Raw genomic sequence first — 17,040 nt, forward strand, 5'->3', positions numbered from 1 at the left:
TTTCTTATTCTATCTCTAGTGTCATCTTTATTATTTATTTATTTATTTATTTTTGGCTGCGTTGGGTCTTTGTTGCTGTGTGTGGGCTTTCTCTAGTTGCTGTGAGCAGGGGCTACTCTTCGCTGTGGTGTGTGGGCTTCTCATTGCGTGGCTTCTCTTGTTGCAGAGCATGGGCTCTAGGCGCCTGGGCTTCAGGAGTTGTGGCTCACGGGCTCTGGAGCACAGGCTCAGTAGTTGTGGCGCACGAGCTTAGTTGCTCCATGGCATGTGGGATCTTCCTGGACCAGGGCTCGAACCTGTGTCCCCCGCATTGGCAGGCAGACTCCCAACCACTGCGCCACTGGGGGGATTCCACATGCCGCAGAGCGGCTAGGCCCGTGAGCCACAACTACTGAGCCTGCGCGTCTGGAGCCTGTGCTCCACAATGGGAGAGGTCGCGAAAGTGAAAGGCCCACACACCACGATTAAGAGTGGCCCCCGCTTGCCGCAACTGGAGAATAAACAAAAAAACAAACAAATAAATAAATAAAAAGAAAAAAGATGTTATACAGTATTTTTCTCCATCAGATTATCACCTAAGAAGATAAAATAGCTATAATAAAATTAAAAATTAAATATACTCTTTTTAAAAAATCAATAAGTATGAAATACTTAACAACTAAATCAAAATTTTCCATATGTTAATGCAGGGGAAAAAAAGCAGTATTTAAAAATAAAGTATACTGACCACTTGGTGACACTCTTGTTCCATATTTTTATATATTATTTAGTAGTTTAAATAAATTCCATCCTAAGGCTTATTATAAGACCTCATAAGTACAGGGGGAAAAGTGACTGTTAAAAATAACCTCATTCTATCTAAATCAATAAAGTATGACATGTTCCTTGAATACAAAACGAAAAAAATCCTAACATATTCTGAATTTCATCTACAAGTGTGTTTTGAACAAATAGATAATATAATCACTGAGTAAATACAGAACCAAGATTAGTAGGTGATGATATACTTGAAATGTAGACAAATTACCAGGTATGTGGCTCTATTAAATAAGAAAGTGAGGGAGGGGATATGGGGACATATGTATACATATAGCTGATTCACTTTGTTGTATAGAAGAAACTAACACAACATTGTAAAGCAATTATACTCCAATAAAGATATTAAAAAAAAAATAAGAAAGTGACAAGCGGGGGGCGGGGGTTGTTGCATGAGGATGATAGAAAACTTGATACGTTCTCTTTTCCTCTGTTAGCTGTTATTTCATCCAGTTGCTTGCAGTGATTCCACAGTCCCATTAATAAAACATATTTGAATATAAACCACTAATACACACACACACACACGCTAGATTTATAAAGTACGTAATGTGCTACAATATGAAACACATAAAACAGAACGTTCCACTGCCAGTAACAGACCTGTGGAAGATGGTGTGAAAGCAAGGCACCCCAGTAGCAGCCAGTGATGGCAATCTGCAAAAGGAAGGTGCTGGGGAGTCCAGGAGTGTAAGCAAATATATTGAGGGTGCTGGTTTCAGGTCTGAGATCAGATTTTACTCTATTTACAAGCTAATGAGTTAGACTGTTACTGTTTCATGGATGCCTGCAGAAGACACAAGAATCTTGGGTCAGAGACAAAGTACTTAATACATCAGCAGAGCAAACAACATAAGTGCTGGCATGTTTGTGTCAGTTTCCCCAGGTCCCAAGTCCCACAGGGATGATGTGAAATGAGCCCAGGTGGATGCACATGTCGTGGGTTTGGTTCATAACTGAGGAACACTGAACTTGGGGAACCCAAGTAAAAAACCACTATTTTTACCTCAAGCAATAAGCAAGCCTATTCTTTGACACAGAGGGTGATATTACCTTATCCTTCAAGAGTGCTCACTACAAACTCAGCTGTGAGAAATAATATGGATAAAAAGTGATCAGGGGGCTTCCCTTGTGGCGCAGTGGTTGAGAGTCCGCCTGCCGATGCAGGGGACACGGGTTCGTGCCCCAGTCCGGGAAGATCCCACATGCCGCGGAGTGGCTAGGCCCGTGAGCCATGGCCGCTGAACCTGTGCGTCTGGAGTCTGTGCTCCGCAACGGGAGAGGCCACAACAGTGAGAGGCCCGCGTACCGCAAAAAAAAAAAAAAAGTTTTGGAAATAGTGCAGATGGTTGTACAACACTGTAAATGTAATTAATGCCAGTGAACTGTATAACTGAAAGTTATACAAAGTAACAAAGAAGTTACTTTGAAGGGATTCACACTGGCCAAATTTGGGCATCAAAATAATAGTAGCAACAGATTATACCACACTGAACAAAGTTTTGTTTGTTTTTTAAAGGGGCTGGTGGAGAGAAGAGAAAGCTAAAGCTCTTCTCACAACAGAATGCCTGCATAATAAGTATAGAAAGAAGCACCTAATTACAGAATCACCCATTTAAAAGCATCTCATTAATAATTAATTCAGGCAAGAAACATCAATGGATGCTACAACTAGGGGGTGAAAGTGGGATGAAGAATGCCATAATCATATACTTTCAAAGTATCTCTCCACAAACACTAACTTGAAGGGAGGAGGCTAACTTCACAGTGAAGAAATTTCACAGACCCCATCTTAATCAAGTGATAAAAGACAACAATACTAGTAAGGGGACAAATCAACAGCATGTGCAACCTAACAGGATGCAATACAAAGAACACAGCATCACTTCAGAAACTGCATCAGAAAAAAATGCATAACCTGGATCTCATCATGAAGAAACATTAGACAAACCCAAATTGAGAAACATTCTATAAAATGTCTGTCCTGTATTCATTTTGCCAAAAACAGCCATAAAAATCAAGGAAAGACTGAGAAACTGTTCCAGATTAAGGAAGTCTACAAAAACATGACCTATGAGATCAGATAGATCTTTTTGCTATAAAGTGCATTACTGGGGCAGTGTTGGAGACATTAATGGGGTCTCTGGTGAAGGATTACAGGAATTCTTTGAATTATTCTTGTAACTTTTTTAAATTTTAAAAACTGTTTCAAATCAAATATTTTAAATGTTCTAATATTTCCTTCCCACAATAAGGAATTATTATGTATACCCGACTGACAAAAACAAAAACACTGACTAGCATGGTTCTCCTAACTGCTCAGAACATTATTCTCTTACAAAAATACATGACTCTCTTTGTCTGGTTTACAATGCAGTAATTTTTTCCCCCTAGAACAACAGCTATTTTCCACTCACAAAGTCTTTTAGGTAGAAGCTCCAGAAAGATGCCAGCCAGTAAAAGCTATAGCTTTTGTGATAGTGTAAAATGTGAAATGTTACTGAAGACATCCAGACATCAAGTGAAGGTACAGGAAGGTGCTGAAGTAGAAGCACTTTCTACTCCACTACCCTGTTTTATTTTTCTTCATAAAAATGTTTTGTTTTTTATCTGTTTACTATCTATACTAAAATGTAGGCTTTGTGAAAGTAGGAGCTTATTGTCTCCAGAGGCTAGAAGAGTACCTGACATAGTAAACACTTACCAAATGAATGAATATACCATATAGAATTAACTCCATACCCTGAAAAGAGAATATACCTTGCTTTTTTTCCACAGTTAACATTTATTAAATTACTATGTGACAGGCATGGTAAAATATGCATTGTATGTGTGAAATCACTTAATCCTTTTAAAGTTGAAGTATAGTTGATTTACAATATTGTGTTAGTTTCAGGTGTGCAGCATAGTGATTCAGTATTTTTGCAGTTTATATTCCATTACAGGTTATTTCAAGATAATGGGTATAATTCCCTATGCTATATAGTATTGGGTTGGCCAAAAAGTGCCTTCGGTTTTTAAGTAAAAATAAAAGACACATTTTTCATTTTCACCAAGAACTTTATTGAACAACGTATTCACCTTTTTGTTTCACTACCTTCTGCCATTTTTCAGGCAACTTCATAATTCCATCTTCCCAAAACTTTTTATCTTTTTTGAGCAAAGAACTGTTCCAGGTGCCTTTTACAGTCTTCCAGGGAACTGAAATTTTGTCCATTAAGAGAATTTTGTAAAGACCGAAATAAATGGAAATCTGAAGGTGCAATGTCTGGTGAATATGACGGATGAATCAGAACTTCCCAGCCAAACTGTAAGTTTTTGCCTGGTCATCAAAGAAACATGCGTTCTTGTGTTATCCTGATGGAAGATTATGCATTTTCTGTTGACTAATTCCAGATGCTTTTTGTCAAGTGCTGCTTTCAGTTGGTCTAATTGGAAGTAGTACTTGTTGGAATTAATCATTTGGTTTTCCAGAAGGAGCTCATAATCCCACCATATACACAACATCACCTTCTTTGATGAAGACCGGCCTTTGGTGTGGTTGGTGGTGGTTCATTTCACTTGCCCCACGATCTCTTGTTCCACATTGTTGTACAGTATCCACTTTTCATTGCCCAACACAATTTGTTTTAAAAACGGAACGTTTTCATTACGTTTAAGTAGAGAATCGCATGTGGAAATATGATCAAGGAGTTTTTTTTCATTTTGCGTATGTGGAACCCAAATATCAAAGTGATTAACATAGCCAAGCTGGTGCAATTGATTTTCTTTCTTTCTTTTTTTTTTTCAGCTTACCCTTCCCCCTCCCCATATCCTCAAGTCCATTCTCTAGTAGATCTGTGTCTTTATTCCTGTCTTACCCTATGTTCTTCATGACATTTTTTTTTCTTAAATTCCATATATATGTGTCAGCATACAGTATTTGTCTTTCTCTTTCTGACTTACTTCACTCTGTATGACAGACTCTAGGTCCATCCACCTCATTACAAATAGCTCAATTTCATTTCTTTTAATGGCTGAGTAATATTCCATTGTATATATGTGCCACATCTTCTTTATCCATTCATCCAATGATGGACACTTAGGTTGTTTCCATCTCCAGGCTATTGTAAATAGGGCTGCTATGAACATTTTGGTACATGACTCTTTTTGAATTATGGTTTTCTCAGGGTATATGCCCAGTAGTGGGATTGCTGGGTCATATGGTAGTTCTATTTGTAGTTTTTTAAGGAACCTCCATACCGTTCTCCATAGTGGCTGTACCAATTCACATTCCCACCAGCAGTGCAAGAGTGTTCCCTTTTTTCCACACCCTCTCCAGCATTTATTGTTTCTAGATTTTTTGATGATGGCCATTCTGACTGGTGTGAGATGATATCTCATTGTAGTTTTGATTTGCATTTCTCTAATGAGTAAAGATGTTGAGCATCCTTTCACGTGTTTGTTGGCAGTCTGTATATCTTCTTTGGAGAAATGTCTATTTAGGTCTTCTGCCCATTTTTGGATTGGGTTGTTTGTTTTTTTTGTTATTGAGCTGCATGAGCTGCTTATAAATTTTGGAGATTAATCCTTTGTCAGTTGCTTCATTTGTAAATATTTTCTCCCATTCTGAGGGTTGTCTTTTGGTCTTGTTTATGGCTTCCTTTGCTGTGCAAAAGCTTTGAAGTTTCATTAGGTCCCATGTGTTTATTTTTGTCTTTATTTCCATTTCTCTAGGAGGTGGGTCAAAAAGGATCTTGCTGTGATTTATGTCATAGAGTGTTCTGCCTATGTTTTCCTCTAAGAGTTTGATAGCATCTGGCCTTACATTTAGGTCTTTAATCCATTTTGAGCTTATTTTTGTGTATGGTGTTAGGGAGTGATCTAATCTCATACTTTTACAGGTCCCTGTCCAGTTTTCCCAGCACCACTTATTGAAGAGACTGTCCTTTCTCCACTGTACATTCCTGCCTCCTTTATCAAAGATAAGGTGACCATATGTGCATGGGTTTATCTCTGGGCTTTCTATCCTGTTCCATTGATCTATCTTTCTGTTTTTGTGCCAGTACCACACTGTCTTGATTACTGTAGCTTTGTAGTATAGTCTGAAGTCAGGGAGCCTGATTCCTCCAGCTCCATTTTTCGTTCTCAAGATTGCTTTGGCTATTCGGGGTCTTTTGTGTTTCCATACAAATTGTGAAATTTTTTGTTCTAGTTCTGTGAAAAATGGTGCAATTGATTTTCAATGCTTGATTTGGATATTCTGAGTATGTCAGCTATCTCCCATGTGGTATAATGTTGATTGTTCTCAATTAATGTCTCAATTTGATCGCTATCAACTTCAAATGGTCTACCCACGAGTGGAGCATCGTCCAACGAGAAATCTCAAACACGAAACTTCGCAAACCACTTTTGACACGTTCAGTCAGTCACAGCACCTTCTCCATATAGTGCATAAATCTTTTTTGCATTTCAGTTGCATTTTCACCTTTCTTGAATAAAGCATAATATGCCGAAAATGTTGCTTTTTTTCTTCCATCTTCAGTATTAAAATGGCTACATAAAAATTCACCAATTTTGATGTCTTTTGTTTTAATGCACGCTGATATGACAGCGGTCACATACAATCTAACAAAATTGTCTCGAATGAAGTTAAAGACAACTAAGTTCTACTAGAGCCATCTTACGGAAAAAAAAATGAATGAACCTTTTGGCCAACCTAGTATATAGTTATTTTTTTATCTGTTTTATACTGATACACAGTAGTTTGTATCTGTTAATCCCATACCTCTAATTTGTCCCTTCCACCTTTCCTCTCCCCTTTGGTAACCAGTTTGTTTTCTATAACAGTGAATCGTTTCTGTCTTGTATATACATTCCTTTGTATTATTTGTTAGTTTCCACATTTAAGTGATATAGCACTTGTCTTTCTCTGACTTACTTCACCTAGCATAATATTCTCTAGGTCCATCCATGTTGCTGCAAATGGCAGTATTTCATTCTTTTTTTATAGTTCAGTAATATTCTATTGTATATATATATACCATGTCTTCTTAATTCATTCGTCTGTTGATGGGCACTTGGGTTGCTTCCACGTCTTAGCTATTATAAATAGTGCTTCTATGAACACTGAGGTGCATGTATATATCCAGAAAATATTCAAAAAGAAAATATCTTATTTTAATGCTCATGGTACAGATAAGAAAACTGATCAACTAATGATCAATGAATTTCAAACAGTAGAGTAAGAATACAGGCAACATTCTCTGATCACAGAATAACTAGAATATACTATGTCAGAATCAGTATAAAATTGCTACATATCTGAATCAGTGGGATACAGTTACAACAATGCTTAAAGGAAATTTCAAAACTTTACTTATGTTAATAAATAAGAAAAACACTTCACATCGGTAAGAATGGCTATCAACAAAAACATCTACAAACAATAAATGCGGAGAGGGTGTGGAGAAAAGGGAATCCTCCTACACTGCTGGCAGGAATGTAAATTGGTATAGCCACTATGGAGAACAGTATGGAGGTTCCTTAAAAAACTAAAAATAGAACTACCATATGACTCAGCAATCCCACTCCTTGGCATATACCCAGAGAAAACCATAACTCGAAAAGATACGTTCACTCCAATGTTCATTGCAGAGCTATTTACAATAGCCAGGACATGGAAGCAACCTAAATGTCCATCAACAGAGGAATGGGTAAAGAAGATATAGTACATATACATACAATGGAATATTACTCAGCCATAAAAAAGAACAAAATAATGCCATCTGCAGCAACATGGATGAACCTAGAGACTGTCATACTGAGTGAAGTAAGTCAGACACAGAAAGACAAATATCATGATATTTGTGGAATCTAAATCTTATATGTGGAGTCTAAAAAAAAGAGTACAAATGAAATTATTTACAAAACAGAAGTAAAGTCACGGATGTAGAAAGCAAACTTATGGTTACCAGTGGACTGGGGGGGGTTAAATTGGGAGGTTGGGATTGACATTTACAATACTATATATAAAATAGATAACTAATAACAACCTGCTGTATAGCACAGGGAACTCTATTCAATACTCTGTAATGGCCTATATGGGGAAAGAATCTGAAAAAAAAAAAGTGGATATATGTATAACTGATTCACTTTGCTGTACACCTGAAACTAACACAACATTGTAAATCAACTATACTCCAATAAAAATTTAAAAAATTAAAAATTAAAACTGCTTCACCAATGAGAAATAAAAAAGAAAAACAAATTAAACTTGAATTAATATATTAGATTTTTTAAATGAAAGCATAAGGGTTTTAGGCCTTTAGAAGGCAAACTGGAAACATCTATTAAAATTTTAAATATATATGCCCTTTGACCCAGAAACTCCACTTTTGGCATTCTATCCCATAGAAACCAAAGTACTGTTTCTTAAAGATATTATGTACTCAGATTTATTGCAGCACTGTTTTGTACTGGAAACAGCATGAATATTCATCAATAGGTGAACAACTAAATTATTTGGTATAGCCACAAAATGGAACATTACTTGGCCACTAAAATGATTTAAATTAAAGTTAAACCAAATAACTTGGAGGGATTTTCACAAGCCTCTGAAGGAGAAAAGCAACTTAGAGAAAAGTGTGTATAACATGATCTCATAAACAAAAATCAAATACCCCAAATGTCTATGAATATGGAGAAAAGTAGAATATACACCAAGCTGTTAACATAGCTGTTAAGATTGAGGAGTCACATATACGATTTTATTTCATTTATGTAAAATTATACACAGGCACAGGGAAAAAAATGCTAAAAAAGACAAAAAGAAGAAAGATAAAAACAAACTCTTATTTTAAACACTGAAAAACAACAGAATTAAAATAATCCAAGAGCTGTTTCAAAAAACAAAAAAGCTGTTTATTTAGGGAGAAATATAAACCATTAACTAACCTAACCAAAAGCTGTGCTTTTTTTTTTTAATTTTGATTTTCATATTCAGGTCTCTATTATATCAGATTATTTATGTTGACATGCCAGGCTTCCAAATTCACATTTTTCCCCCAAATGTATAGCAGTTTGTCCTAGTACTATTTATTAAAAAGTTCATTCTTTCCCCATTTGATTTTTAATACTACTAATATCCTAAATTCCTAGACATATCTAGGTTTGCTTCCAGATTCCCTATTCTATTTCACTGTTTACATTACTATAGCTTTAATAAGTTTTGATATATAGCATATTCAGTCTTCACATGTTTTTCAATATCTAGGTTTGCTTCCAGATTCCCTATTCTGTTTCACTGTTTACATTATTACAGCTTTAGTAAGTTTTGATATATGGCATATTCAGTCTTCACATGTTTTTCAATATCTAGGTTTGCTTCCAGATTCCCTATTCTGTTTCACTGTTTACATTACTACAGCTTTAATAAGTTTTGATATATGGCATATTCAGTCTTCACATGCTTTTCAATATCTAGGTTTGCTTCCAGATTCTCTATTCTGTTTCACTGTTTACATTACTACAGCTTTAATAAGTTTTGATATATGGCATATTCAGTCTTCACACATTTTTCAATACTATTTTTGCTATTTGGCCCTTCACTCTTCATATTAACTTTAGAATCAGTTTGCCAACTTCTATGCAAAAAACAAAAAAAAATCCTGGAATTTAGACTGGAACCACATTGAATTCACACCTGAATTTGAAGAGAAATGACATATTTGTAATATTGTCTCTTCATAGCCAAGGATGCTGTGTTGCTCCTTTTACTCAGGACTTTAAAATGTTCTTTAGAAATGACTTGTAATTTCATCTAAATAGGTCTCACACACTTCAGTTAAATTTATTCTTATTACTCCTTATAGTTTTCATGCTATAGTATTTTTGTAATTAATTTATATATATATATATATATATATATATATATAGGCTGTGTTGGGTCTTCGTTGCTGCGCATGAGCTTTCTGTAGTTGCAGCGAGCCGGGGTTACTCTTTGTTGAGGTGCGTGGGCTTCTCATTGAGGTGGCTTTTCTTGTTGCAGAGCACAGGCTCTAGGCGTGCGGGCTTCAGTAGTTGTGGCATGCAGGCTCAGTAGTTGTGGCTTGAGGGCTCTAGAGAGCAGGCTCAGTAGTTGTGGCACATGGGCTTAGTAACTCCGTGGCATGTGGGATCTTCCCGGACCAGGGCTTAAACCTGTATCCCCTGCATTGGCAGGCAGAGTCTAAACCACTGCGCCACCAGGGAAGTCCCTGCTATAGTGTTTTTAAATTACGCTATCTAATTTATGCTGCTGATAGTTGATTTTATTATACTGAACTTTGCTAATATTCTAGTAGTTCTATAGTTTATAGACTGCTTTGGGTTTCCTGCATAGATAATTATACAATCTGTAAATAGTTTTGTTTCTTTCCTTCTAACCCTTAACCTTCACTTTTCTTGTCTTACTGAAGGTGTTGAGACCACCATTACCACGACGAATAGAAGCAGTGAAAACAGGCATTGTTGCTTTGTTCTGGTTTTAAGGCGAATGCTTCTAACTTTACCATTCAGTATAGCAAATGCCTATCAAATAAAGGAAATTCTCTTCTATTCCTAGCTGGCTGACAGTTTTTATAATTACTGAGTGTTAAATTTTATCAAAGTATTTTTCAGCATCTATTATCTCTGCTGCTTCTTTTGAGAGGCAGTCTGCCATGAGTTCTGAACATCCCTGTACATGCCTGCCATACATACCAAACTGAAAGACCTAACCATCCAGTGATACTGAAGAGTTTTTGTAACTAGTCAAGAGACAGTTCAACAGGTCAAGGTGACCACAGCATAATTACCATGTGACTGCTTACTCCCTGGGAAAGGACTGGTTTGCTTCCTGATTGCAACAAAAGGTACCTAGCACTTAACTCTGGGTTCCTTAGCTGCAATGCATAGCCACCATCTCTGCCAATCACATCACCCTGTGGGACCTGGGGGCAGGAAACCAATACTGCTATGCTGATGCCCCTTCTGACTGCTGTGCTATGAGTAATTAACTGCCCTGCTCTTATCCACTGAATCCAGCTGTCTACTTCTGGCACCTATGGAGCTGTGGCAGTTACTCCTTGCCATTCTCCATGAGTTGGGGGTTCTTGTCTGACAGTCTATAAGAGATCTTTAAAAGGCTCCTTTTACAACTTCCAACACTACCAGAGTGAAATCATTTTAAAAAAACAACTATCAACCTGGTTAAATATGTCCATCTTTTTTTTCTAACTATTCTATCAAATGCCTCTATTAAGTAACCAAAGCTAACAATGATCGAGGTCCTTCCAAAATGCGTTTTCCCAACAGAACTTAATTGATCAAAATAAAGCAACTGAGAGATGCTTTTTAATAGGAGACAATTTGTAATGACTCAAATATTTTCAAGAAGGATACTTCTGGAAAAAATGCCTTATTTTCTAATTAAGCAAATACATACCTTATAATCCACATGACTCATTAAGAATAATTAAATAATTAGAGAAGAATATAACAAGAGTTTAAATATTTTTAAATATGTATTTTTACTGTCAATTACAAAATGCCAAGAGATACAGAACTCTAGCTATTAGTGCCATTAATATATTACACAGTCACAAAAAGAACATAATGCTAGTTGCTTTCAAATTTTTAAATCCTATTAAATATTTCACTGATGTGCCTTGAGGTTAGATTTTAATAGCAGACATCTCAGTGAGGCAAATATCAAAGTAATTATATTATTTTTATCTTTTTACCTGTATTCAGGCTGTCGGCTTGCAGAATGATCATCTCTAGTCCACCGATAGCCAGATTCATCCTGTAACAGAAAAACGTTACTTAGATATTCATTTACATTATTTTGGTCAGGTAGGGTATATATGTATCTAACAGAACTACTGGAAACTAGTCTCTAAGACCAAAATAATATGAGGGCAAAGACACCTTTCTAAATTTCTCTGAGCTTCAAAGGCATAAAAAAGTAAAAAGGATACTGCAAGTCAACCATTTCAACAACTAATTTGGTAGACTGACAACCTGTGGTACCATTTATCTCTATTAAAATACTTAAAGTATTTCTTTGGTAGGCCCAAACAGCCTTATTACCAAAAGCACATGCCAACATTCACAACATAGAAAGTCTGTTCGAGAACAAAGGTTCAATTTAAATTTAGCCAAGCACACATTTCTCGACCTTTCATTTTATTCTTCCTCTGTCAAGTTTGCTCAGCAATTTTCATATTCAAGCCCAATGAAGAACTTGTCACTTTTCTTGTTCAAGTTTCCTTTCCTCAACCTACCTCCCATTAAAAACCACAACTGGAAACAATATAATAAGAAATCAACACTTACTGATAAGCTATATTAGAACAAGATGTGGCACTAAGTTTAAAATTAATCAAAGAAAGCACACTTTGACCTCTAAAACAAATTTGGAAAAGGTACATATAAAAGAACCACATGGTAATCCACACTCAATTACTTTAAAATTATACAAAGAACAATGTACAATCAGCCGTCCATACCCACAGGTTCTGCATCGGCTCAAAAATACTGGGGAAGGGGGGATTCTAGAAAGTTCCAAAAAGCAAAACTTAAATTTGCTGCATGCCAGCAACTATTTACATAGCACTATGTTGTATTAGCTATTATAAATAATCTAGAGATGATTTAAAGTATACGGAAGATATGCATAGGTTATATGCAAATACTATGCCATTTTATATAAGGGACTTGAGCAGCCTCAGGTTTTGGTATCCTGGTGGGTCCTGGAACTAATCCCCTGATATCGAGGGACCACTGTAACATGTGCATTACCTACAATCAGAAACACTGATTCACCTAAAATAAATACTATCTTCATCCTCCTCTTTAGCATCACGTACTCTATTCTTACATAAGTAAAATGTATTCATCATTTTCCTTCCCAACATTAAACTATTAACAAACAAAAGAAAAAACTCAATAGCTATAATAGAATATTGGATCAAGTAAGCAGTTTGCTTTATACTAACTGAACTCTAGGTAAGAATTAGCGTCATGAGAATCCTAAGGATCTCAAGTGGGCCTGCTTGCTTGTTTGAAGAAAATTTAAAGAGAAAATGTGTCAAGTATGAATAAACACAATTTGTAACAACAATAGTAAAAAATATTACCGAGGCACTATTATGCTGCAAGGTTTTAGAAAATAATCTTGTCCATACGGCTTCAAATACAAACTGGCCCAATGAATCCAAAATTCCCTGTCTACACTAAATGGCCACAGGGTTTTCCTAAGAGGGATAACAACTGTTTATGCAAAGGCCAAACTGTTTCTCCTTGAGACTACCTGGAAGAATGGCTCTGATGGCAAAATCCAGTATTTCTAAAATAGAGATAACACATAGTATTTACTTTTCAATACCAAACCCTTCTTCCTAAAGGAACAGCATGACATTTAAAATTGAACAAAATAAAAATCAATTCTATTGAGAAGTAAGGAAGCTATAACACCTCAAACCTAAAAACAAACACAAGAAAATACTGAATAGTCTCACTGCCACTTTAGAATTGTCAAGGGTCACAATGATGTGGTAGTAAGAGAACTAAACTCCCATACATACTCATCTTGGGTAAATCACCTTAGCTCAATTTCCTCAGGTGTAAAGTAAGGAAACTAATTCCAACGGCTACTGTGAGGTCAAATTTAGCATAAGCAATGTCTGAATATGTACTGCTAATTACAACATTATAGAGCAGGGAAGGAGAAAAAGGAGAAAATGTAGGAAAATGGTTTAGCAAAGGAATGTTATAAACATGCAAGCTAGGTCAAAGGAAGTGCATCAAGGAATAGTTTAATCAAGTTCAATAACAGATTATTGCAACATTAAATATATACTTCTAGATTACTAAAGATGATCAAGAGAAAAAACATAATAATAATAGCAATAATGGCTAACACTTAAAAAGTGCTTATTATAGGGAAGGCAATGTTTTGAGGGCTTTCTAATCTGAGTTAGGAAGTAGACTTTAATAATAACAAAAATGAGACTGAGTCTCAACAACCTTAACCCAATCTTACCCACAGCATTTCATCATGATAAAAATAAAGTAATTGTAAGTGGGCACATCCAGTAAAAGATAACTACCTGGTTATCACTTATTAAATACAAAAGCAATAGATAAGATTACCTTTATCTGGTTCTGCAAATCCTTGCCAATTTAGGGGATAAAAAAGCAGGCTAGTTGGAATTAATGTCATTTAGATAGAGCTATCCAGAGGGCTTACCCACTTTGTCCAGCAACCCAAGATTCTTGACTACCAGTTCCCATTTGACAGCTCCAGCAGGCAAGTCAACAGAGCATCAAGCAGGAAGTGTTTATTCAACTGCCTTCATGGCCAGTCCCATAAATTCCAAAAATTACATGATTTTTTAAACTTATAAAAAATAACAATTAGTACATGGGGGAAATTTACATACTCCTCTGTGAGGTGGACCACTTCTTCGATCATGAGATAAACTGCGGCCCTCGTCATATTCTCGGTAATCAACATGACTGTAATATCTACTGTAGCTTCCTTCACCAGGTCTGTCTAGCAGTGGTGGTTTCTTTGGCACAATATTAACTAGTCTATGGTAGCCATCCTAAAACAGACAAAAAGAAATATATAAAAATCACTAACTTCTCTATTTGGTTTTGGAAAGCTTTTTTAAAAAGCACAGGAGTTCTTATCCTTAATCAAATAGAGTAAATGTATAAACAAACAAAAATGCATTAATGAAATAACATGAATATGACTAATAGTAAGGTCTTCACATGAATTAAAGGAAATAAAACTGTTCAATGAAGAAAGCCAGGTGTTTAAAGTAACATGCAGCAATGCAAAAAACCAATCATAAGTAAAAGAAAAAGTACAATATTATTGTTTTAATAAAAAAATAAACTACTAAAGTGAGAATGTTACAGTAGCTCTAATCCCTAACTGTCTAGGAATTTTATAAGTAAAACCATTTAAGATAGCACACATCTTTGGTCTACTGTGTTTGAAGTACTGTTCAGAAGAAATATAAGATTTTTACACATAACCAACAGCAAATAGGGAGGTAATACTGAGCTAGAAAGATCTAGAGAAAACATTTTGCCATTTCTCCAGCAGCACTAGAGAGGAGAGACTTTGATATCACGAGTTTTGAAGCAAAATAAAACTCATTATAAAATCTGAACTAATTTTCAAAATAATACGTTAATGTTTTAAAGTTTTAGCAGCTGAATGGATTCTTAGTGGGAGTTGGGAAACTGGACAGAGGGAGAAGAACACCTGTCTTAGACAAGAAGCTGCTGTAAAATAACTAAACAAAAATGATTATCAACAAGAAGAACTGGAGAGCTACAGAACATGTAACTGTAAACAATCTGGTCTTAAGCACTCTTGCTATGTTTATCAATATCAGATGAGGTATATGTGAAAGAAATTGGCAAGCTATCTAAGTATAAGATATGATCAATATGAGTTAATTAACTTGACAAAATCAAAAACCAAAATATAATGCCCAACGTTCAGGGCTGGTTATTTTACCACCTTAAGTCTCAGTTTCATTATCTGCAAAATGAGATTAATACTAGTACCTACCTCATGGAGTTGTGAGGATTAAATAAAAACCAAATTGTAAAACATTTAGCACAGCAGGACACACTAAGTGCTCAAAAAATGTTTGCTATTTTGATTATTATTTTTGCAAGTCTAAGTGAAACACTAAATTCCTCAAAGTGTCTATTTCCTTACATTACTTTTTAGCATTAATAACTACAACTATTCAGATATAAATAATTACATCCAATTCAAATTTCCCAATGGGTAGGAAATTTGTCAATGTGCTAGGAAAAGATAAAATCAATAGTTCATATCTATTTGACAGTTAAAATGACCTACCTAATTTTTTTCCATGGGGATACAACTTGGTTTCCTTCTTTAGTATGTTAGACATTAAATTGTAATATATATTCTGTATGATTACATAAAATATAGTACATAAATGAATTTACTGACTCTTTCTTCTAAACACTATCTTTCAGAGATTTCAATTAAATCTAAACAAATACAGAGTTTCTTTAAAAAAATTGGCATTAAGCCAAAATTAACATTACAATTTATAGCATTTTCTATTTCAAAATTTATTATACATAAAATTAGAATCACTGATTTCTCCAGTTTCAGGAAACCATAAAATTCCACTCCACAATACCCTTGTTTGTACATGCTTTGGTGAAGGGATGGTGGGGTGAGCATATATGCCTAAACGTTTCTATTAATAGACAGCTTATTACCTTACCAAGCAGCCTGTTCCTGTGTTCAACTCCCCCAAATTACTACAAAGTTATTTCAGGATTTTAAAATGTATATGGTAAAACTTTCAAAGAAGTAAAACTCAAGTCACATTTAGTTATATATTTAACAAATTGTTTCTACAAAATAATATAAATGAAAATAATCATTCCAAACTTGTTAATCAGCAAAAGAAAAAATCTCCTAATGACAGTTCTTACATCTAGCAATGAAGATGAAATTGGCATTTCCTTTATGTTTTGAGAAAGTCTTCAAATGTAAGTAACATTATACATTCTCTGCTCTGTAGGCATCTAATCTTAAAGAAAACTCCCTCATTCTATGAAAAGATTTAAGGAAACGAAGATGACTGTAGGAGTCTGTGACAAAGCAAGACTGTATTTTCAGAGTTCATAGCTTATCCAGATATACCATTCAAGAATTTTTTTCTTTCCAATAAAATCCATGATGAGAGGCAAAGATTTCAGAATTTCTCTTTCAAAAGCTTATATTATTAAGAAAGTTCAAACAGTATTTTATATTACTTACAAAGCCAGATCTGAATGGAAACACCACCACTGTTTGAAATTCTTGTACAAATCTTAAATTAAGCTATAAATATGTAATTTTCCTTCCTAAATGCTAATGGAAGTACACAAGGCTTCGGATACTGATGTTTGGAACCTCCTTTTTAGAAATGTTTTGGAAAACAATGGCACCATAATACATAAATCAGAAATAAAAATTATGACTTATGAAGAATATGTTATAGAGCGGTTTTAAGGACAACAGGATCATTTTCAAATTAATTAAAAAATAAACTAAATGGAATGGAAACATTTCTATTATTTAAAATGCAGATGGATCCATCAGACTTGCTTCTCCAAAGTTAGTATTAATGGTATGATCAGTCAGACCAAAAATAAAAAGTATAT

The 17,040-nt window shown here is 35.1% G+C and overlaps 1 protein-coding gene across 7 annotated transcripts in view; it reads right to left on the minus strand.

Moving 5' to 3' along the window:
• Positions 1-17,040, minus strand: part of PPHLN1 (periphilin 1) — a 141,920-nt gene that overhangs the window by 100,914 nt on the left and 23,966 nt on the right. For 4 of the 7 annotated variants that reach the window (XM_081248636.1, XM_081248637.1, XM_081248635.1 and 1 more), the window contains exons 3-4: positions 14,262-14,426; positions 11,559-11,620 (exon numbers count right to left, since the gene is read on the minus strand). In XM_081248636.1, coding sequence (XP_081104762.1) covers positions 11,559-11,620; positions 14,262-14,426 — 227 coding nt within the window. The remainder of the gene's footprint in view (positions 1-11,558; positions 11,621-14,261; positions 14,427-17,040) is intronic. The other 3 variants (XM_081248640.1, XM_081248639.1, XM_081248638.1) reach the window with 1 other exon arrangement.

The sequence above is a fragment of the Mesoplodon bidens genome (genome assembly GCF_964165515.1).
Source record: "Mesoplodon bidens genome assembly, chromosome: 11".
NCBI classification, from domain to species: domain Eukaryota; kingdom Metazoa; phylum Chordata; class Mammalia; order Artiodactyla; family Ziphiidae; genus Mesoplodon; species Mesoplodon bidens.